The sequence below is a fragment of the Talpa occidentalis genome, unplaced genomic scaffold (genome assembly GCF_014898055.3).
Source record: "Talpa occidentalis isolate TD23 unplaced genomic scaffold, MPIMG_talOcc4v2.1 talOcc4.10, whole genome shotgun sequence".
NCBI lineage: Eukaryota > Metazoa > Chordata > Mammalia > Eulipotyphla > Talpidae > Talpa > Talpa occidentalis.
The window spans coordinates 65,971,527-65,991,668 of record NW_023600993.1 but is presented as its reverse complement, the minus strand read 5'-3'; the positions used below and the strand labels follow the sequence as shown (position 1 = coordinate 65,991,668).

At 47.1% G+C, this 20,142-nt stretch overlaps 1 protein-coding gene across 3 annotated transcripts in view; it reads left to right on the top strand.

The window, feature by feature from the left end:
• SYNDIG1 (synapse differentiation inducing 1) overlaps positions 1-13,737 on the top strand; it is a 189,757-nt gene extending 176,020 nt beyond the window's left edge. For all 3 annotated transcript variants that reach the window (XM_037493737.2, XM_054695940.1, XM_054695941.1), the window contains exon 4: positions 12,532-13,737. In XM_037493737.2, coding sequence (XP_037349634.1) covers positions 12,532-12,690 — 159 coding nt within the window. In that variant the 3' untranslated portion in view covers positions 12,691-13,737. The remainder of the gene's footprint in view (positions 1-12,531) is intronic.
• The last annotated feature ends 6,405 nt before the right edge of the window (positions 13,738-20,142 follow it).

Sequence of the window (20,142 nt, the reverse complement as noted above, 5' to 3'; positions counted from 1 at the left end):
TGTCTCTGGTGAATCTTCTCACACCCCCACCTCTAGACTGTACCCCAGTTCTTGTGTGCATAAATAAATAAATCTTTAAAAAAAAAAAACTTAAATATAGAATTTTTTTGGTGGGGGGAGGACACAATTCAACCTATAACTTTCCCAAATAAAAGTCTTACAAATGCTTTGTGTAGAATAAAAAAAAATTTCAAATGAACAAACAAAGCAAACTATCTTGTTGCCTAATCAATACTATAGCAATTTTTTTTAAGATTTGTTTATTTATGCATACAAGAACAGGGTATAGGCCAGAGGTGGAGGGTGGGGGGTGGTGAGAGGATTCACCAGAGATAGAGTGGAGAACAGACAGGCCAATTGACTGAAATACATTGCTGAGGGGAGCAGTGGGCCAGTCAGGAGAGGTCTGCCCCACCATGTGGGTAGCTCCCTGGCAGGGCATCGAACTCATGCTGCAGTGGCTGCAGATAGCGTCATAGGTTGTATCTTAACCCCTTGCACCACCAGGGAGGCCCACTATAGGAAATTTTACTAGTCTTTCAGCCCATAGATGCAGAGATGCAGAGAGCATACAAGGGCGATCTTGAATGTCAAATAGCAGCCAATGATTACCTGACATTTGAGAAACCCTTACACCTAAAAAAATGAGACTTAAACATATCAGGGAAGACTGGAGGAGAAGCTTGGATAGAAAGCCAATGCAGGAAGTAAAAAAAAAAAAGAAAAAAAAAACTCTAAAAAAACGTCTATACAGTTAATATTTTCTGAAAGATTAGGAATTAAATCAGTTTTCCGGAACAGAAATAGAAAGTTCTGAAAAAGCAACAGTGAGAGAAGACAAAGAACTCTTAGAAATTAAATAACATGATACCCAAGATAAAATTCCATAGAAGGCTTGGGAGACAGTTGAAAAATTCTCCCCTAAAGTATAACAAAAGGTAAAAAGTAGACAATAATACAGGAGACAATTGGACAACTGATCCAGAGATTGAACATCAAGGCCTTTCCAACTGACATCTCAGAACTCCAAGGGTCCCCTCAAAACCTCTAGTGAGAAGAAAGAGGGTGCCTCAGTTTATGGGGTACAGAATGACACTAGACATTGGCAGGATTGCAAGTAAAGAGAGCATAGGGCAATGTCATCAGAAATTCAAGGGAATTTGATTTTCCATGTGGAACTTTATACCTGACTAAACTATCGAACAAGTGGGGCAATAAAAAAAATGATCAGGGGCCTCCCCTGGTGGCGCAGCAGTTGAGCGCTGGGTTGAGAAGCTGCCAGCAGCCTCTGCAGTGCCGTTTCCATCCCCGGCCACTGGTGAGGGTCCCACATGGCGCGCAGACCTCTCCTGCTGCCCGCTGCTCCCCTCAGCAGTGTACTTCTCCAGTCTTCCTGTTCTGTTCACCGCTCTGGCTCTGGTGAATTCTCTCACCCTCCCACGCTTCTGACTGTACCCAGTGCTTGTATAAATAAATAAATAAATCTTTTTAAAAAATGATCATTTATAAACATGCAAAGTCAAAGGTAGACCACCCATGTCAATTCCCAAGGGAGTTCACAACCCTGTGCTAAAGGAATAGCTCTTCCTGAAAAGAGGCCTGATATCTAAGAAACAAAAAATATAGCAAAGTAGGAAAGAAAAAAGAATTCCCAAAATGAGGCCTAAGGTGTGGCACCAAAGAGCAATCAGTTTAAATTGGAGAAGAAAGACAAAAGACTTTTGTCAGGAGTGTGGTCTCTAAAAAAATAATGAGGCACGGAATTGTTATGTTTGATCAACCAGGAGAAATAGTTTCAGTAGGCTGTGATGAGTGTAGTCAAGAAATAAAATAAGTCCATGAAGTAGATGAGAAGCAACACTAATCAAGGCTCTAAGAAAATACAGCAGTGCACTCTGGGCAGTGAACAGAATGTGCAGGGACAAGTCAACTCAATGCTGTGATGACCCACTGCAGGGGATGGGGGAGGAAAGAGGTGGCCATGGCTCATGGCAGGACATAGTAGGAACAGGATCAGGGGACATTTGTAAGAAAGTTAACTCAACATTCACCATGGTAGTTGGTCAGTGATGGTTATTAAATTGATAAACCAAGAATAAAAATAACATACTTCAGAAAAATTAATAAACACCAGACAAATCCATTAAGACATTTAAATATGTTTTTAGGAAAGAACTTCAGAGGTAAAGAAGTTCTATGCCAGTGCCACTGACATTTAATTTTATAAACATTTCATAGATATTTTTAAACCCCTGTGCATATTTTTTCTGATTATAAAAACCATTTTCAAACTGAATATATGCAGTCCTTTTACAGGACTTCTGCTCCTAGCTGTATACCAAACAGAAATAAGTATATATTTCATAATAGAAAGTACCAGAATGTTCATAGCACTCCTATTCATAATAACCAAAAACCAGAATCTCTAAGGGTTGTTGCACAGGAAAATGAATGAATAAATTACACAATAGGACACTAAAGAATAAATGATCTATAACTGCATACACCACGGATCAGGCGCACAGACAGTGAAGGAAGCCAAGCACACTAGCATTTGCTGTATAGATCTGTGATAGCAAGTTCAAATACAGCTAATCCAGGCTGTTTTAAGCAACACATTGTTTCCTGTGAGGGGCAAAGCAAGGCTTCCGCGTATGACATGTTCCGCTCTTCATGCAAATGCTGTTGAAATGGTGTGTTCATGCTGAGAAAATTCAAGTTGTGCATCATAAATTCATAAATCATGTACTTCCCTGTAGTATGGTATTCATAGGGAAGTACACAATTTATGAGTTGTTGATGCACAGTTTGGTGGCTTTTCTATATTTATATACTATAAATATATATTGTGTATATATAGTATACATATATGTCAAGTGTGCCAAGCATAACATTCATAAAGTTAACACTAGCAAATGTCAATGTATATACACACAAGATATATACGTGTGTTGTATATATACATATATATGTTTACATATAAGCGACTTTTGAAAAGAATGAAGGACATGGAGAAGTCAGGATGCAAATATATGTCCATTTACAAGTACTCAAATTTGAGAAGTAGGGGGGCAATTTTCAGTCTCCTTGATTTTATCTCTAATTCTGATTTAATAGTAAAACTTCTTATGATCTTATGATCATTATTATCTATATTCTGAGGACCTGTTATACCTAGAAGAGAATGCGGGTATGGATGGGAGTAAGAGAGTAGAGAGGGTTTCTTGGGAGCCAGGACAGCTGATCACTGAGCCCCTGGCCTGAGGTGGCTGTCAGAGGTTTGAAGAGACAGGCTGAGTGGAAGCACCCCTTGTGCTCCCAGGGGCTCCCATTTTGCTTAAGTTCCTCTTTTATTTCCTTTGCCATCCCTTGAGGAATCCCAACCTTCTAGCTCTCCTCTCACATACCCTGCGTATGTGGGGAAAACAAGGCAGATTTCCTTCTGGAGGCAGCCAGACATCAGCAGGTGGGACTGTGAGGGAGGATGAAGCCTCTGGAGGTTCACATGTCCCAGGGGCTGGAATAGTGGCTGCTCCTTCCTGTGTGTTGTCACCTCTGTGGTCTGTGGCAAATGCCATCAAGGGTGACTTTGAAGATAGAGCCCCTCAGACCTCTCTAGAAAATACAGAGAATCCCCTCCCCAAGATTACAGTGATCCAGACCCAGGACGTGGGGGAGCTCTGAGAAGGCCCGTCCTCAAGGTGGGCACCCAGATGAACTGGGCTTGGACTTAGGTTTTACCCAAGCATGGTTGGTCCACTTGTTTCAGAGCTAGTCTCCTTTCTGTCATTCAGCCCCAACTGTCGACAGAAGATTCATTTTTAATGGTTTAAAATAAGAGTGACAGGGCCTCCCCTGGTGGCGCAGAGGTTGAGTGCTGGGTTGCTAAGCTGCCCGCAGCCTCTGCAGCACTGGATCTATCCCCGGCCGCCGGGCGAGGGTCCCACATGGTGCGCAGACCTCTCCTGCCGCGCCCGCTGCTCCCCTCAGCAGTGTATTTCAGTCCATCTGCCTGTTCTGTTCCCTACTCTGGCTCTGGTAAATTTCTCACCCTCCCTCGCTTCTGACTGTACCCAGTGCTTGTATAAATAAATCTTTTTAAAAAATAAAATAAAATAAGAGTGATACTTAAAGAGGGATGATCATAAAAATGTATTGGAGTAAATACATGTACAATAAGAAACCTGCATGTTGACTTCTGAGTGAGAGACCCTCCTCCCTGGAAGAGGCTCCTGCTGCCTAGGTTTTGTCTTAATCCTTCTTTCTTCTCACCCAGAATACAAAGTCGCATCCGCCTCTTTTTTGAGTGCAGCTCTCAGTGCCTTGTCAGTGCGTAATGAACGTTAGACAGCAATAAATAACGGGAATAACCTTTTGCAATAATGCAAAGAAATGTAATCCACCCAGACAGATATTGGTACCAGAGGAAAAATGGACCATAAAGTACCCAAAGTGCTATGAATTTCCAGAGATGCTTCCGGAGGCAGCAAGTATCTTAAACAATCTCCAAGGCTGGTGTCCGGCACTGACATTTTCTGTGAGGCCCTTTCCACTGTCTGTGGATGACTTGGCATATTGAAATATCTGACCTTACCAGCTCTTATCCCCCAAAATAGTGACTGTAAGAAAAACAAAGTGGCAGGGATACATCTTAAAGAAAGTCATGATTTTTTCCAGAACCTCAAATGCCAGGCTAGAAAACCTGGTATTTTCCAGCTACAGGAAATGAAGATTTTGGCAAAAGCTTGTGGCAAACTCAGTCCAGAGCTAAGAGAAAAGTGGGTCCAGGGTTCATGGGCCACCTGAGAGGGAACAGATCCCAGGTCCTTCAGAACATCTCCGGGAGATCATAGGAGCGGGAATGGTTACCTGGCAAGGGGACAGAGCGGGCTGGAGGGCCCCGCAGCAATGTCACTTAGGACTGGGATCAATGAATCTTCAGGCAAGAGATTTCAAATGTGAAGAGTCCTGTGGATCCTCAAGATACCGTTAGCTCAAGCGATGACCTGTGGAAGTCCCAAGGCCTCCCCAAGCAGATCTCAAGGAACGTTCTCTTATTGTGTCACACCAATTTCCTTCATGCTGCAGCCGTTCCATTCATTTATTTGCCCCATCCTCAATTCGGAGGGAAGGCATAAAATTAATTTACACACAAATTAACACAAAGCATGTATGTGAGGCACCAGTTCCTCAGGGGTCTGGCTAACCCCACGCAGTGTTCAGCCCAGCAGATTTAGTTTTTAACTTATTTGAGCTGACCCCACACCAGGGTTCTCTCCGTCCCCCTCCCTGTGAGACTGTCTGCCATGTTTTCTCCTAGGTCTGTATTGTCAATGTGGTGGCCCCCAGCCATGTTTGGCACCTATATTTAAATTAATTAAAATTAAATTCACTTTAAAATTCAACTCCAAGGTCATAATGTCACATTCTAAGTGCTCGGTAGCCACATACTCGATCGTGCAAATATGAAAAACACCTCCATCACCTGCAAGCCTCCTGCAAGGCACTGGCCTGGACAGCCCCTCTGGCTCCTGGGTCCTCTCTCTCCCGCCTCTCTGAACTACCCTCCCTCTCTGCCCCCCATAACATTGCACCCTGCCTGCACTTGGATCACCAAGTCCTTCAGGGTACTCAGCAGAGCAGTTATAAATATTTCTTTTGTGGATGTGCCTGGTTTATATCTTCCTTATCATCCTACAGACTCTGTACAAGACAGTGATTATCAGCCAAGGGGATGCCTCCAAGAGGAATCTTTCTGACAAAAGAGTATCCCACTCAGAGCAGCAGGGGAAAGGCTGAGGACCGCTGCACAGTCTTCCATCACTTATTCATCCCTGCATCCCACTCACCATCTGGGCTCCTGCTGAGCGCCAGTGTGTCCCTCTGCAGGGACAGGCAGCTACAGCACCCTGTCCTGGGTGTTCCCAGCGCTGGGATGGAGACCATCGGGGCCTCAGGGCCTTTGCCTCTGCAGGTGCAGGTCAGGTTCCCTTGGAGACGGAATACATGAGTGAGGGACAAAATGGTGTTGCAGGACCAAGAGGCCACTGGGAATTCAGAGGACAGGGCAGCACGGAGAGGGAAGCCAGCATGCCTCACCTGACCAGTCTCCCGCGCACCCACATTTGCAGGTGAAACTAACATCTCTTTTCCTTCCCTCCTACTTTCTTTGCCCAGTTTGACATCAAGATTTTACTAGTTTCGTAAAATGAATGTCTCTTTCTTATCTGTTCATTTCGTTCTTAGCTGAATCATTTCTAAAATTATGTTAGGGTGTGAGAGTAAATTTTTAAACTCTGCTTTCTTTTCAGTTACTGCCCCTCCCCCAAGATATCCACTGGCCTGACTTCTGTGTCTACAGTACAGGTTACTTTGGCCTTCATTGTGCTTCATCTAATAGAATTATGTATCAAGCTGCTTTTGTTCAACATTATAGTTCTGAGATTTATTTCATTACCACTGTTGGTACCATTACTATTTATCCACTTTTATTGTACATTTTCCTGATTTCCTCTTTGGGGTTCTTGTGATTCATATCTCTATGCACATTCTTGTAGTAGATGTCTTTGGTTAATAAACACTTTCTCTTGAGAATTTACCAGGAATGGAATTGTTGTAGGGTGATGAATCTCTGTGTTCAGCTGGAAGAAATACTGACAGTTTCCCTAAATGTTGATACAGATTTACACTCTGATCACAAGTACATAAGAATTTCGGTTTTTGCACATTTTTGCCTAATTTTGGTCCACTGCCTCCCTTCCACTTGAAACTTTCTGGGGGTTGGTGTATAGCATTGTTCTTTTAAGACATACTGCAGGGCATGCCTATATGCCTAGGAAGGAGAGCTGTGTCTCTTCTCACTTAGCTTCTCCCAACTTGCCAACCATGCTGTCTGCCACTTCGGGGTGAATATGGGGGGCAGGCACAGGAAGTCTCACCAACTCAGATCGCCATACATACCTCACACCCTCTGGGCCTGGGCAATAGGAACACCTTTCTTTCTCAGCTGGTCATGTTGGTGAGTCGCAGAACGCCACACACATTCTGTATCACCAACTCCAGTGTTCTTGAAATAGCCCCCGTGTTTCTCATCAGCCTCTTCTATGGAGGTCCACTTGCCCCTCGGTTGGGGTCCATATCCTTTGGGCAGGATTTAAGACACTCCCTGTGCAACCCATATCTGGTCCTTGGAACATTCATGTCTGCCGTCTCGGGCCTGCCTTCACACAGACGCGCTCCTCTTGGCTTCAACCCTGAAGCTACAAACCAGCCTACACCTGCCGTTCAGATTCTCCAGGCAGAAAATGGCCATCTACCTCTGTGCAGGGGACAACATAAGGACACCTAGTGTCCTACCAAAGCAACTTTCATTAAGTCTAAAGTGAAAGGCAAACACCTACTTCCAGCCCATAGAGAGGACCCAGGATTCACAGCATAAGCCATATTGTCACTTCAAGATCCTTCCCCCAGAGAGTAGCAAGATTGCTGCAGAGTGAAGAGAGAAACATGCGCTCTGAGGGGCTGAGGGACATCTGCTTCCTGACCGTGCGTGTGTCCCTTGGAGTGGGGCTTCTCTGGTTCATCGAGTCTCAGGAGCATGACCCCTGCTGATCAGCCTCTAGCTTCCATCCAGGGGATAAAATTGCTGGCCTTGCCAATTTTCCTCAGAACAAATCTTTTCCTGCTTGTACCTCTTCTGTTTGTTTATATGTTCTTTATTTGCTCAGTTTAAAAAGCACTTCACTCAAGGGAGAGGAAATTCATTGTTTTCACAGTAAAGTTTCAATTTTGCCCTTCAGTTTGAAAATCAAGTTTTCTCCATATCTTTACACCATGTAAGTGAGGAAGGCTCTGGAATAAAGAATCAGTATGGAATGTTTCAGCATGTAAAGTTTCCTTCAGAAATGTCCCTGTGGGCTGGTAGGAGACAATACCTCTGGCCTGTAGGCTTAGAGCATTTCCCCATGTGCCACCTGGAGCCCGGGCTTCTTGGGTCCCACAGCTAATTTCCGCATCCTGGGACAAGCTCCCTCCCTCCTGGTACTTTTCCTCCAGGCAGACTTTTCAAGGTACCCCTGAGCTCTCTTGGCAAAGATGGTACAGAGGTTGCTGCTCAGGGCAGAGCCAGATATGTGTTCTTTGTTTCCTGAGCCAAATGCCCCAAAAAGGAAAGAAAAAACCTTACTTGTGACCTGTTAGCAACAGAAAATAGAAGGAAACCCCAGTGCAAGAGGAGGTACCTTTCCAGATGGAGAGCAGGGAACCTTCCCGAAAGTTCAGGGATGGAGTGGGAATGCCATTTGCAGACTGGTACATGGGTCTGGCTTGTGCCACACCATCACCCTCCCTTCTCTCTAGCATGGTAGCCCTCGAAGCTCTACCTCTGGGATGACAGGGCTATACCAAGGGGAAGCCTTGGACCTGCCTTCAGAGAATATGCCCTAGGGGTAGGTACAAACTGTTAGTCTCATCCTAGGTGCCCAAATTTGTCACTCCCCTGAGGGGTGGCTCCAGTTCAATTCCACTCTGGCAGCAGGAGCCACCAATATTGACAACCTGCGTGTATGCCCAGCAATTTTGTTGGAGTTCAAGTTCACAAAGGGGGTCAGATTGAGCTCTGCAGTGCTCCCTGAAGGGCTGCCAAGATCAGTTCCCCAGATGCCATGAGACCAGCTTCTGGCTATAGGGGGATCCTGAGAAGACTAAACCAAGCAGTACTTTGAGGAAGGGACTAAAGCTTCCAGTCAGGGGTCACTGTAAGCATGAAACTGCCCCTGAGCCCTTGTAGTAGGGCCACACTGGAGGATGCTGGCCCCCTGCCCAGTCTCAGCCCAGGATGTGGAGGTGACAGCAGCCTCAGTCAGAGTAGCTCCTCTGAAACTGACCCTCAGAAACTGGGAGAGATGTAAGTGTTTGTTCTTGTTTTAGCCACAAAGCGGGGACAATGTGTGTCTCAGCCCTAGAAGATGAACACAGGCTTCAGGAGAGAACAGGCTGCTTGGCTTCACCCACAGACACCTGGAGCCTCTCACCTGTGAAAATCACCCCAAGTCAGGCTGCCAAGGACCACCTTCTGGGAGCCCACTCCAGACTGATGGACCGAGGTCAAGAACACACCCCTGCCTATGAGCGCAGCCAGAAAACGTGGCAAAGAACCTGGAACTTTAGGCCAGAAGTCATCAGGATAGAAACATCTCTTCAAGTTGGCATCCTGGCAGAGGGGCAGAGTGAGGAGCAAGTGGTTTTGTGGACACCATGATTTGTTTTCTGAAGCTGAAGGAAAGGGTGTGTGTTAGGGTGTCCTTTGTCAGACCATGGGGTTCTGTGTGTAGAGTGCCAATGGCATCACTACCTCACAGAGCCTCTGTGAAATGCAGATGCTGAGCAGCGCTGTGGGAAAGCAGCCTGTTTGTCAGCAAGACTGTATCTGTTTGCTGATCATGCCCTTCCTGGTCTCTCCTCGGGACAGTCACCCTAGAACAAACATTGCACATGGAGGTTCTTGGAGTCCAGCTTGAATGTGAGAGTAGAAGAGTGAGGTAGCTCCCAGCAGACCCTTGGGCTCCAAGGTGAACATGTACCTGTGTGTGTGGAACCCCAGGAGGAGTGGTCTGTGGAACTGGCCAACACTCAGAGGAAACAGCCTATTCCACTGCCTTCCTCCCAAAAACCACCAGAGAAGCCAGCAGCAGACACGTCAGCCAGTACCACTGAGGAACAATGAAGGGAGCTGATCACAATCCACGAGTCCAGACATTCACCAAATATTCAGTGAATTCTTACCCCAGGGCACAAGCACAAGCCCCAAGGGGCCACCTGTGCAAGGAAAATGTGGCCCCAGCCTTACGCATCTTGAGCTGGGAAGGCTGCTGCTGAACTCCATCACTGACATGCACAAACTCAGACAGATATGTCCTCTGAGACACAGAACCCCTCCACAATGGGTCTGAATTCAGGGTCAAGGAGTGTGCCACCCACCTTCCTCTCTGTCTCTGCATCCTCTCCTGCAGCAGAGCGCAGGGCGGACTGTGATGGGATGGGGACAATGGTGGACAGGACTGTGAAGCTCCACTCTAACAGAGGGTGAGTCTTGGAGTGAACCCCAAGAAGGGCAATTACAGTAAATTATGTTATAGGACATTGGATTGTTTGGGAGTGCAGCTAGATAAAATGATATTCAAATCATTAAGGCTTAATTAATTAATGGCTATTGTACTAGGTGGCTTCCCATTTTGCACTACCTTAGCTCTGCATCGTTAAAGAGTCCTTGATGCACTCCCAAGCTCACTTTTAAGACAAAAATTGGGAGATGAAGACATAAAAACTGGCCTTCAATATCCCAAAGTTAGGGTAGAGATGGAAGCCACGAAGGAACTGGAGTCTCTTATCCACACTAGCCGTAGCTCCAGACCTCACCAGGACAAGGTCAGTCCTGCAAGGATGGTAATTCATTTCATGAGTTATCTTTGAGTCTGACCCTTTGTGTCCATTGCAAAGGCATCGGCATCTTTTAGTCTGAGTAAACAATATGTAGAAATATCACTGAAGACACGTAGAAATTGGGTCTGGGTTAAAGATGGGCTAGAGGGAAAGATAGGGTATTCTACTAGAAAAGAAGGTCTTGCCTTTACCACAGCCAACCACAGGGGGCCCCCATTAGGTCTGGTTAATTTGCCTCTGCATCAAGTGATACCCCGGCCATGTGTGCAGGACCCTCCACCCACATCAGCCAAAGAGCCAAAGAGTTCCCCCAAGTCCTGGTGTCAAGGACAGGATGTATGGCAGCAACAACCACCCCCCCAACGCTGGCCTGTCTATTCCCCTCTCTCCACACCTCAGCCGTCAGTTTGGAGATTCCACTGTATAACACCGCTTCTTTGTTCTTCTCACTTCTCTCACGCCCCAGATATATGTCCACCACAGCTCCCGTTCTCGGCCGCTCTCCAAGGCAAGGAGGAGGAGGGTTGTGCCGTCCTTGTGAGCGCCGTATCTCCTCAGGACAAAACCCATCTCAGAAATCCCCCAGACAGTCCACCGAGCTATGCCTCAGCCACAAACCACCCCATCTGCAAGGAGGGTGGGGAGAGAGTGTCTGGCTTCCAGTCTTACTTGTAGAGGGAGGAGCACATGAAATTAAGGGGCTGGGGATGGGCATCTATATTGGCCACAAAACATCAAGCCTTGGGCCTCCCCAATGGCACAGTTGTTGAGCGCTGGGCTACGAAGCTGCCTGCAGCCTCTGCAGCACCGGTTCAATCCCCGACTGCCAGGCGAGGATTCCACACGGCGCGCAGACCTCTCCTGCCGTGCCCGCTGCCCCCCTCAGCAGTGTATTCTGTCAGTCTGCCTGTTATCTCCCCACTCTGGCTGTGGTGAATTCTCTCACCCTCCCGCGCTTCTGACTGTACCCAGTGCTTGTATTAAAAAAAAAAAAAAAGTTAAAAAAATCTTTTAAAAAAATTAAAACAAAAAACATCAAGCCTCATACAACATTCAAACCCTTCTCTGTTCATAACTACTTCATGACTCCAAGGGAAATGAATCTTATTAAACCAGCACCTTGTTAAGCAATTGAGTGACCAGAAATATATGTATCAGCCTTCTCTCAAATTCATTTATTGATGGGTTAATTTACCAGCTTTAATGATGGCAGGGGAGAAAGACAGGCAGGCTTCCATAGCTGAAGAACTGTCTCAAGTATCCTGCAATTCATTTAACTCTCTTATGTCAGTTTCCTCTCTGGGAATTAAGAACTATAACTTCCTTCCCCACATCCCTACTATGTTGTAGATTAAGTAAGTTAAGTGTTAACCTAGAAAATTGCCATTCAAATGAAAGAAAATGTCAATCTTGAATATACTGGATGGCAGGGAAGGTGCAATGTCTACCTCACACCTCATATAGTGCCCAGCACCCTGGACTCCATGAAGGTGGTGCTCAGCTAAGGATGGTGTGGCTGTGAGTATTAACTGGGCCATTTCATTCATTTTTTAAAATTTTCACTGCCTTGGGCCTCCCCTGGTGGCACAGGCAGTTAAGCGCAGTACTGTGAAGCTGTCCTCAGTCTCTGCAGCGCCGGTTCAATCCCGGCCAGCCAGTGAGGGTCCCACATGGCACTGCAGACCTCTCCTGCCATGCCCGCTGCTCCCCTCAGCAGTGTATTTCGTCAGTGTGCCTGTGCTGTTCCCTGCTCTGTCTCTGGTGAATTCTCTCACCCTCGTGCACATCTGGCCTGTACCCTGGTTCTTGTATAAATAAATAAATAAATAAATCTTAAAAAAAAAAAAACTTTCACTGCTTTGCCGTGTGGGAGGTCAGTGATAAGTGCCCCCATTCCTTCCTTGGCAGTAAGAAAGCTATTGCCCTCATAGCCATTAGCAGGTACAATTGCTCAGGGTGGGTTCACCTGGAATCAGTAACATTCAAGGTTGAAGGGAACCAGGGCTGAGCCCTAAGCCTCACACTCACATCACTTGTCCATACTCACTCATCTTGACTTTGTTTTTCTTCTCCCTCCTTCCAACTCTACAGACAAACAAAGCCGTGGCCAAGGGGGACTTCCACCAGGCCAGCACCAGCTCCCGGCGGGCCCTATTCCTGGCTGTGCTCTCCATCACCATTGGAACTGGCATCTATGTGGGTGTGGCCGTGGCCCTCATTGCCTACCTCTCCAAGAACAACCACCTATGAGCTCCATCCAGGCGCATAGCTGAAGAACTGGGGACACTTGTGTGCAGACAGAGAAGGCAGGGCTGGCAAGGGGTGGACACACAGGGAGACACACCTATATGATGCTGTACAATATAAGTTATTGCTGAACCACTCCATAAAGCCCTGGAATTTTCTCCCCTTGAATTTCTTTTGTTTTTACCCTTTAGTTTCATTTTCACAGCATTGTGTAGAGCAAGAGACATTTGGGCACTGTGAACCCTTCCAAGTGGAATTTCCAAAGATCTGGATGGGTTCTGCTGGATCAATGACAATGCTTGTCTCTACAGCCCACCCGTGCCTGGAAGGCCATCACATTAGCAATATACAAACTAACAAATGTGGCTTTTATGGAATATGGTGCAATAGGCAGAGGGCAGAGGACGTGTCACTCTCCTGTCTGTGGCCCTGCATCTCCCAGCCCACCACCTTCCCTGCAGGAAGAAAATGGGACTGAGCAGAGAGACAGACACAACTGCTGGTAGGATCACTAGCTGCCACTGATCTCCCCCAGCCCTGTGAACACAAACCCAGAGTTGTGTGGGAAACATGCACGGTTTATGTTTCATTTCCTCCACGCTGTCCCCAGCCTAAGAACGTTGAGGCTCCTGCAGAATGTGCCAAGCTCAGCAGCCACTGTGCAGAAATATGCAATTTTGGGGCCTTGTGATCTAGGGCAAGAAGGGGGCAGGCCAGGAACCCCTCCTCCCCCTGACCAAGACGCCTCCCAGAAGGACCCCTGGCTTTGCCCCAAACATTCTCATGGCGGGGCTGGGTGGCCACCTTGGCACAGACACAAGGGGATGCTTCCAGGCGCCTATGCTGACACTCACCTTGGTGATAAGAAATGACACTAGTGATCTTAAAAAGGAGATGAACTTTCTCTGTCGACTAAATCAATAGCTATTTTCTTGTCATTTTTTAAGTGCAGCTATTGCTTCATGCTACTTAAGTTATCAGATGAATGCTGAGAAATAAGTAATCACAGACATTTTATTACCATTTCATTGATGTTTGAAGAGTGTTCATTATTTAACAAAAATTATCTTTTAGTTTTTTTTTTTTTTTGCTTAAGGCTTTGCTTTGTGATTAATGTCAATTCTTGGATTTCATTTATAGCTTAACTTATTGCTCAAATAACTGCAGAGCCTCCCAGGACTCAGCTGAAATTAGGATGGTGTTTTCTGAGACAGGAATCACTGCACATCGACTGCTTAAATTCCCACCTTAGATGCCATAAATAAATGGTATTACACTGTCATCCTCAGGGGAGCCAAAGGCCATCTCACTAGGAAAGTGGTTCCACCCAGGGCACTTTAAAAATCCCTGCTGCCTGCATCTATACCCAGATACCCTGATATGAGTACTCAGTGCTGCAGCCTGGAGATGCCGGGGGCAGTGGAAATCCAGAACCACAGCCATTCCCACAAACACACCCATTGTACACACTTTCTATTCTGAAAACTATTCGCATTGCATTACTTATACCACTTATTCTAGCACAGGTAACATTTATCTCTCATGAATGCTCCAAAAGTATACTCTAATAAGAATAAATGGAAGAAGCCCAACATCCCCATAAGAGTCAGAGTAATTTGGAGGTAAAAGCATGAATTGGGATCATACAGGCCTGAATTTGTATCTAGTTGTGCACTTTCTAGCTGTGTGACCATGGGCAGGTGGTACCTCTCTGGACTCATCTCTGGGAGAGGATGATAAGTGTGACCACTTCCTAAGTCAGCTGATGAATGTGTGGGCAGAGCCCAGCATCCCGAATATATCCTGGACCTACATTGTCCTAGTTGTCATTACAGCCTCCATGAATGCTGGGCATGACTAGGTAGGCAGGAGATAGGTGGTCACTCTCACCTTCTGTGTTTTCACTAGTCCATCCCAAGCTTGTTTGTGCCCTTCCTCAACTTTTCAGCCTAATCTTTTAGGATATATTCATGGTGAAACACTATTTACAATGGACTTCTTTGTCCATTTTAGTTCAAGAGATGCCCAAAATTCCAGATCTTTGGAATTGGTCAGGAAGTGGAGTCAGTCCTGTTTGTGCTACCTGGCGTCTACCCCACCCATCAGGGTCACTCCATGCCAGCCCCTCTGTGCCAGGTACTATGTCTCCCACTAGAACACATCCCCATCTGCTCTGATGGAAAAGCCTCCATTTGAATAATCTGGTCCTCTCTGTAGTTTGTAAAGCTCTGCCACATCTTCCATGAGGACCAGAGCCAAGACCACCTGCAGCTCCATATGGTGTTGACAGTCACGTGCGTGTTTGAGGCTCAGGGCCAGACCTATCAGGTGACCAGGGAACAAAGTGTGTTTTCCCCAAATCTCACTTAGTGGGCTGGCACAGTGCAGCTTAGTGCCACCACCAGTTTGGCCATGGTGGAGAGGGTGGTGATCAATGTCATCCTCACTGGATCTGTGAGTGACTGCTGAGCACACAGCAATCTTCTCAGTGGGGCAGGATGCCAGGTGCCTCCCTAGACCTACATTGTCCTAGTTGCCATTACAGCCTCCACAAACAAGCCGCCACCCCAGTTGGTCCTGCACTAAGCTCGGGGCCCATGTTACCTTATAGAATCCTAAGAAACCCAGCAGGAAGGTATCAAGAAGGTAACACCCTTCTCTGAGGACCAGAGAAGGTAATTTGCCCAGCATCCCATAAATGGCACCTGTAGAAGGAGGACAGAGGGCCCAGCCCAACATCTGCCAGGCCACAAAGCACTCCTGGTGAGACCTGCTTCCTCAGCCCTGATTGTGGGTAAGGCCTTGATTCTATATCGGCTTATTTTAAGTTACAATAACCATTTTATTGACAGAAAACCCAGAGTATGTGATTTTCCCAAAGTTGTGTTCACAGTAAACAGCAAAATTGCAACTACACCTTCAGATCCTAATCCCATTGGTTTCCTCTTACCCTAGGTCATCTCAACTATAACTTCATAAAGCAAGAAAAAAGCACTGGGGCCCAGCACACATTTATGCTGGGTCAAGACTCAGGGACCTGAGAGATACTTTGGTTTATATTTCACAGCACATCTGTCAGCAGCTGGAAAGAGCCCCGTGGGGAGAAGGATGGGAATTTGAGGCAACATCCATGGAAAATGACATCTTGGCAAAGGCAGTTAGTCCATATATCAACCCCTACACAGTGGCCTCCCACCTGCATCCTTGGAGATGTCCATGCCTACCTGTCTCCATCTCCCCTGAGGGTCCTTGTCACTGTCTCACGAGGAGGCCTGGCTTCAATGCATCCTTGTTCACCAGGTGTCTCTACCTCACTAGGTACCCCTACTTTCCTGGATTTCCCCATATCACCATGTGTCCCTGCTTCACCAGGTATCCCCATTTGAACAGATAGTCCAACTATCCCTAGGGAGTGACGATTACTCCCAAGGAGAATAGGGTTTAAGAGACCACCTTGGTCGTTGTACCATTGGCAGCTGCACAAGTTGTCACCATCGGGCCACACAGCTAACTAGGAACAAGCACTGACAACAGGACCAGCCTCTGCAAAAGCAGGAGCAGGACTTCCTCACACCCCGGCAGCCCCCTGACCTCTCAAAGGACCAGAGTCCAACAACTGCTACTGCTCCCCAGATACAAATGCCCAGCAGTCACTCCAGCTGGGACTATGGGCCAATCAGCCTCCGCAGCTCCCCTGGCCTGAGTTTCAGGGCCTCATCCCTGAGGTTTTATAGGGCCTCTCAGAGGTCCCTTATGGACTGGCTTAAACATCAGCCCTTATGAGGACAATTTTGTGTCTCCCCTACTCCCTCTTAAAGTCCTCCTGCTTTTGTTGCCATGGGGTTGACATCTGTTGACCCAATTTGCTAATAAACCAACCTTTAAGCACAGATGCAGACCCGGATCTGAGACTGCCCTCTGGAGAAGCACAGCTGTCCATCTACAATCTAGAGGTCATGTTCGTGTCTGTGTTCTGCCATTGACAGGTTGGGATTGTCAGAAGAAGCTCAAAATGATAGGAAGCTCTCTCTGGAATGTCCCCACCTTTGATCTCTTGAAAGACCTTCTGTGGTCACCAAGATGAGCTGAGCTTTGCAAGGATGGGAATCTAGCTCCCCTGAGGTTCTCACTGAAGATTCTGCTTATCTTAGCAAAGCAACGCTGCACCCTAAACCCACGGACACGTGGGCCTGCAGACTGGGGCTCCTGCCAGACAAGCATGTACGTGGAGTAATGAATTTGTCGCCTTGCTGATCTGCACCACAAGGAGCTGGAGTTCCATGTGGGAGGAGGATGGGACAGGAGCTGTTAAGGCACAGCAGGGTTCCATGGGCTGCTGGCTCTACTGCTCCGAAAGAATAACTATCTTTGAAGAAGAAAATCTGCTTGACTGAGTCACATGGCCAGAGAAGCCCTAAAGATTTGCCCAAATCTAGCAGGTACAAAAGACAACAAGGCAGAATCAGGAGGAATGGCTGGGGAGATAGGCAGAATGTGGGTGCCCCTGGAGAGAAGCCCTGGGCTGGAAACATTGCCAGGTGTTCCAGACCTGGACAGAGCTGAGAAGAGCAGCCCGTGGTCCAAAACGCCATTACAGGTCTTCTGTCCCACCAAAGTCAGCAACAACGTGGTGACTGTCCTTACCTTTGGACATGGCTCCTTGTCACCACTGTTTCAGTGCCCACCTTGCACGCTCCAGTCCCCACCACATATGTACCACGGTGGTGAAGCTGGCCTCCCAAGAAAGATCACCTTTCCTAGCTGAGCTCAGTTGTCAGTCTCCTCTGCCCCCAAAGTTCTTGTCTCTGCTATATGGGAAGCTTTGGGCTGCAGTTAACCAGGCCAGAGAGTCACACTTCTGAATTCAGCTTCCAGTAGTGCACTCAGCTGACCAGCAGAGAGTGAGGGAATCCAAGGGGCTCTGCTAGGCCCATTGAAATTCCAAGAAGTCTGTACATTCCATCTCTTGGCCACTTGGTGGCTGGGGTGCGGAGGAGGGAAATGGTCTGGATTCTTGCTGTAATGAGGCTGTTGGGGTCCAATATGAAGGTGGTAGAGAGATAAATTAATAGATAATAAGTACATAGGTACATTCATACATACACACATAAGACTTATAAAATCACAGTGCCAGCACCACATGCAGCTCTAAGCTAATGTCCTCCATTCTCTCAGACCTTCAGTCATAACACATCTTATGACCTGAGTCCATCTTGTGACTTAGCTGAAAAATAAACAGTGATTTGAGAATCACTAAATCTGTAATTGCATTCAAATTATTTTATAAATCAATCAAGATCTATAGATAGGATATTATGGGGAGTAGTTGGTATTCTAAGTCAACGAATGTTTTAATTCCCTGGAGTTGGTTCGAGCACATATTTTAAGTATCTCAGCCTGGGATTAGGGGTGGCAGGACTGCAGGAGGAGTCTCTTCTATACAGAAGTCCAGGTGATCCAACTGGATTCAGGCTGCAGCTGTTCTGTGTTACGAGCCTCAGATTCAAATCAGGGGACTTAGCTCTGAAAACGTACATCTGCAGTTATCCCACAATGCACAATGCACCCTCCCACAATGCACCATCCTTGGTGCCTGCTCGTGCACCCTCTTCTCCAGTCAGCACATATTTTAAAATATATTTTTACTATGTGACTCGGTCTGTGAAGTAATCCTGGTAAGTGGAAAGAGGCTGCTAAGATTAGCTGTTGCTAAGGGGCTGAGTCAGGTAAGAGCTAATGAAGAGCTTAACATCTCCCTAGCTTAGCACCACTAGGCAGCTCTTACACTCACTTCTCAAGAGCTCCTTGTTCAATTAGAAGGCAAGATGGTCACTGATTAGCGACAGTGTCTAATTTAGAAAGGAGATCAGGCCCACTTCAGTAGTCCTCACCCTTCACTTCAGCCTCTGATGAGATTAAATGTGGAGGCTGGCACAGAGGAAGTTCCCTATTATTATTCCCAGGTAGAAACCCAGCTGATGGAGCACTTAAACCAGCCACATACCTTAAGTTAGAAGAAGGCATTGCAAACAGATCCAGCCTCATATTGGCATCAGACCTGGGACATGTTGTCAAATCCTCAGTTTCAGTGCGAAAGGCAGGCTCGAGGGAGCCAGGTAGTGCCAGAACCTGCCTCAGGCCCAGCTAACCAGCACCGCGGCCCTCATCCTCCCAAACACAATGCAGAGTTGGGGAAAAGGGGCACCTGCTATGGGTCTACAGGGGTGGCAGAAGGGAAACTGGGTAGGCCAGACTTTCCCCAACACCGGGGGTAGTGCGCAGCTACTCCAGGAGTTGGTGCAGCTCCTGTAGCTTCTCAGTCAGGAGAGGGAACTTCCCTTGACCCCAGGCCCAGGGCTGTCAAAGGTCAATTTCAGGGAAGTGGAAACAGCAAAGGAAGAGGCTGAAGGTATCGAGCCAGAGGGAATCAAGCCAGAGCCCTAGACCACCCACTGCAGGTGTGGAGATGGTTGAGGTCTGACAGCAAACAAGTGAGCAAACTAGAGGCAGTTCTCCCTCCCCACCACCCCACTGGGATATTTGTCAGTATATGGAGACCTGCTGGGCTGTCACACATGCACATATAATGGGTAGAGTCCAGGGATGTTGTTGAAACCCCACAATGCATGAGACAGCCCCACCAACTCTGTCAACCCCAAATGTGAGCAGTGCTAAGAATCCACATCCACTGTCCCTCTTGTCACTTAGGGCTCAACCATGGTGAAAACTAACTCAGAGTTAGGCACCACCCAGCAGGGCGCCAACGATCCAGGTAAGCTTGGAATCTACCCACGGAATAACCACACCTCATCAAAATGCTTACTGTGGCTTGACTAAGAGAAAAAGAGAAATCAGAGAAAGAAGGGGCAGCCTGCTTTCTGCAAGAAGAGTGTGGACTTAAGTACTATTCAGCCTCCCCATGCACACCCCACTGCCTGCACCACACAGTATCACAGAAAGTAACAGATCGATAGTCATGCCCCTCACATTGGCTGTGACTTGGGGAGGGGTAAAGACAGCTTTTAGACCCACCCAGTCACTGACCTCGCAGAAACCTTCTGGTTCAGAAGGCGCTGTGGGTTCATTCACAACACCAGAGGTCCAAAGTGGGGATTGCTCAAGTAGGTAGGGCCAGTTCTTAGTGAATGGGGCCTAGGTCTTCTCATTAGTGACTATATTTCCTTCCACAGCTGCTCCAGAAGATGCTGGCCAGGGTGGTGTCATCCTAGGTACAGCACACATTGCAAATAACCTGGCCATTAATTCCACAATGCTGGTCAAGATGCCACCAGTGGCCACAAGCATCCACCCCTTCAACTCATAGTCAGAAAATCGAATCCAGAAGGCCAGAGCTATTCATGGAAAGAATGTGATCCCCTCCACTCCTCCCCAGTGAATAAGGGAGGACTGAGTTGGACCAGGTTCAGCAGGGGCCGACAGGAATGGTAGGCTTTA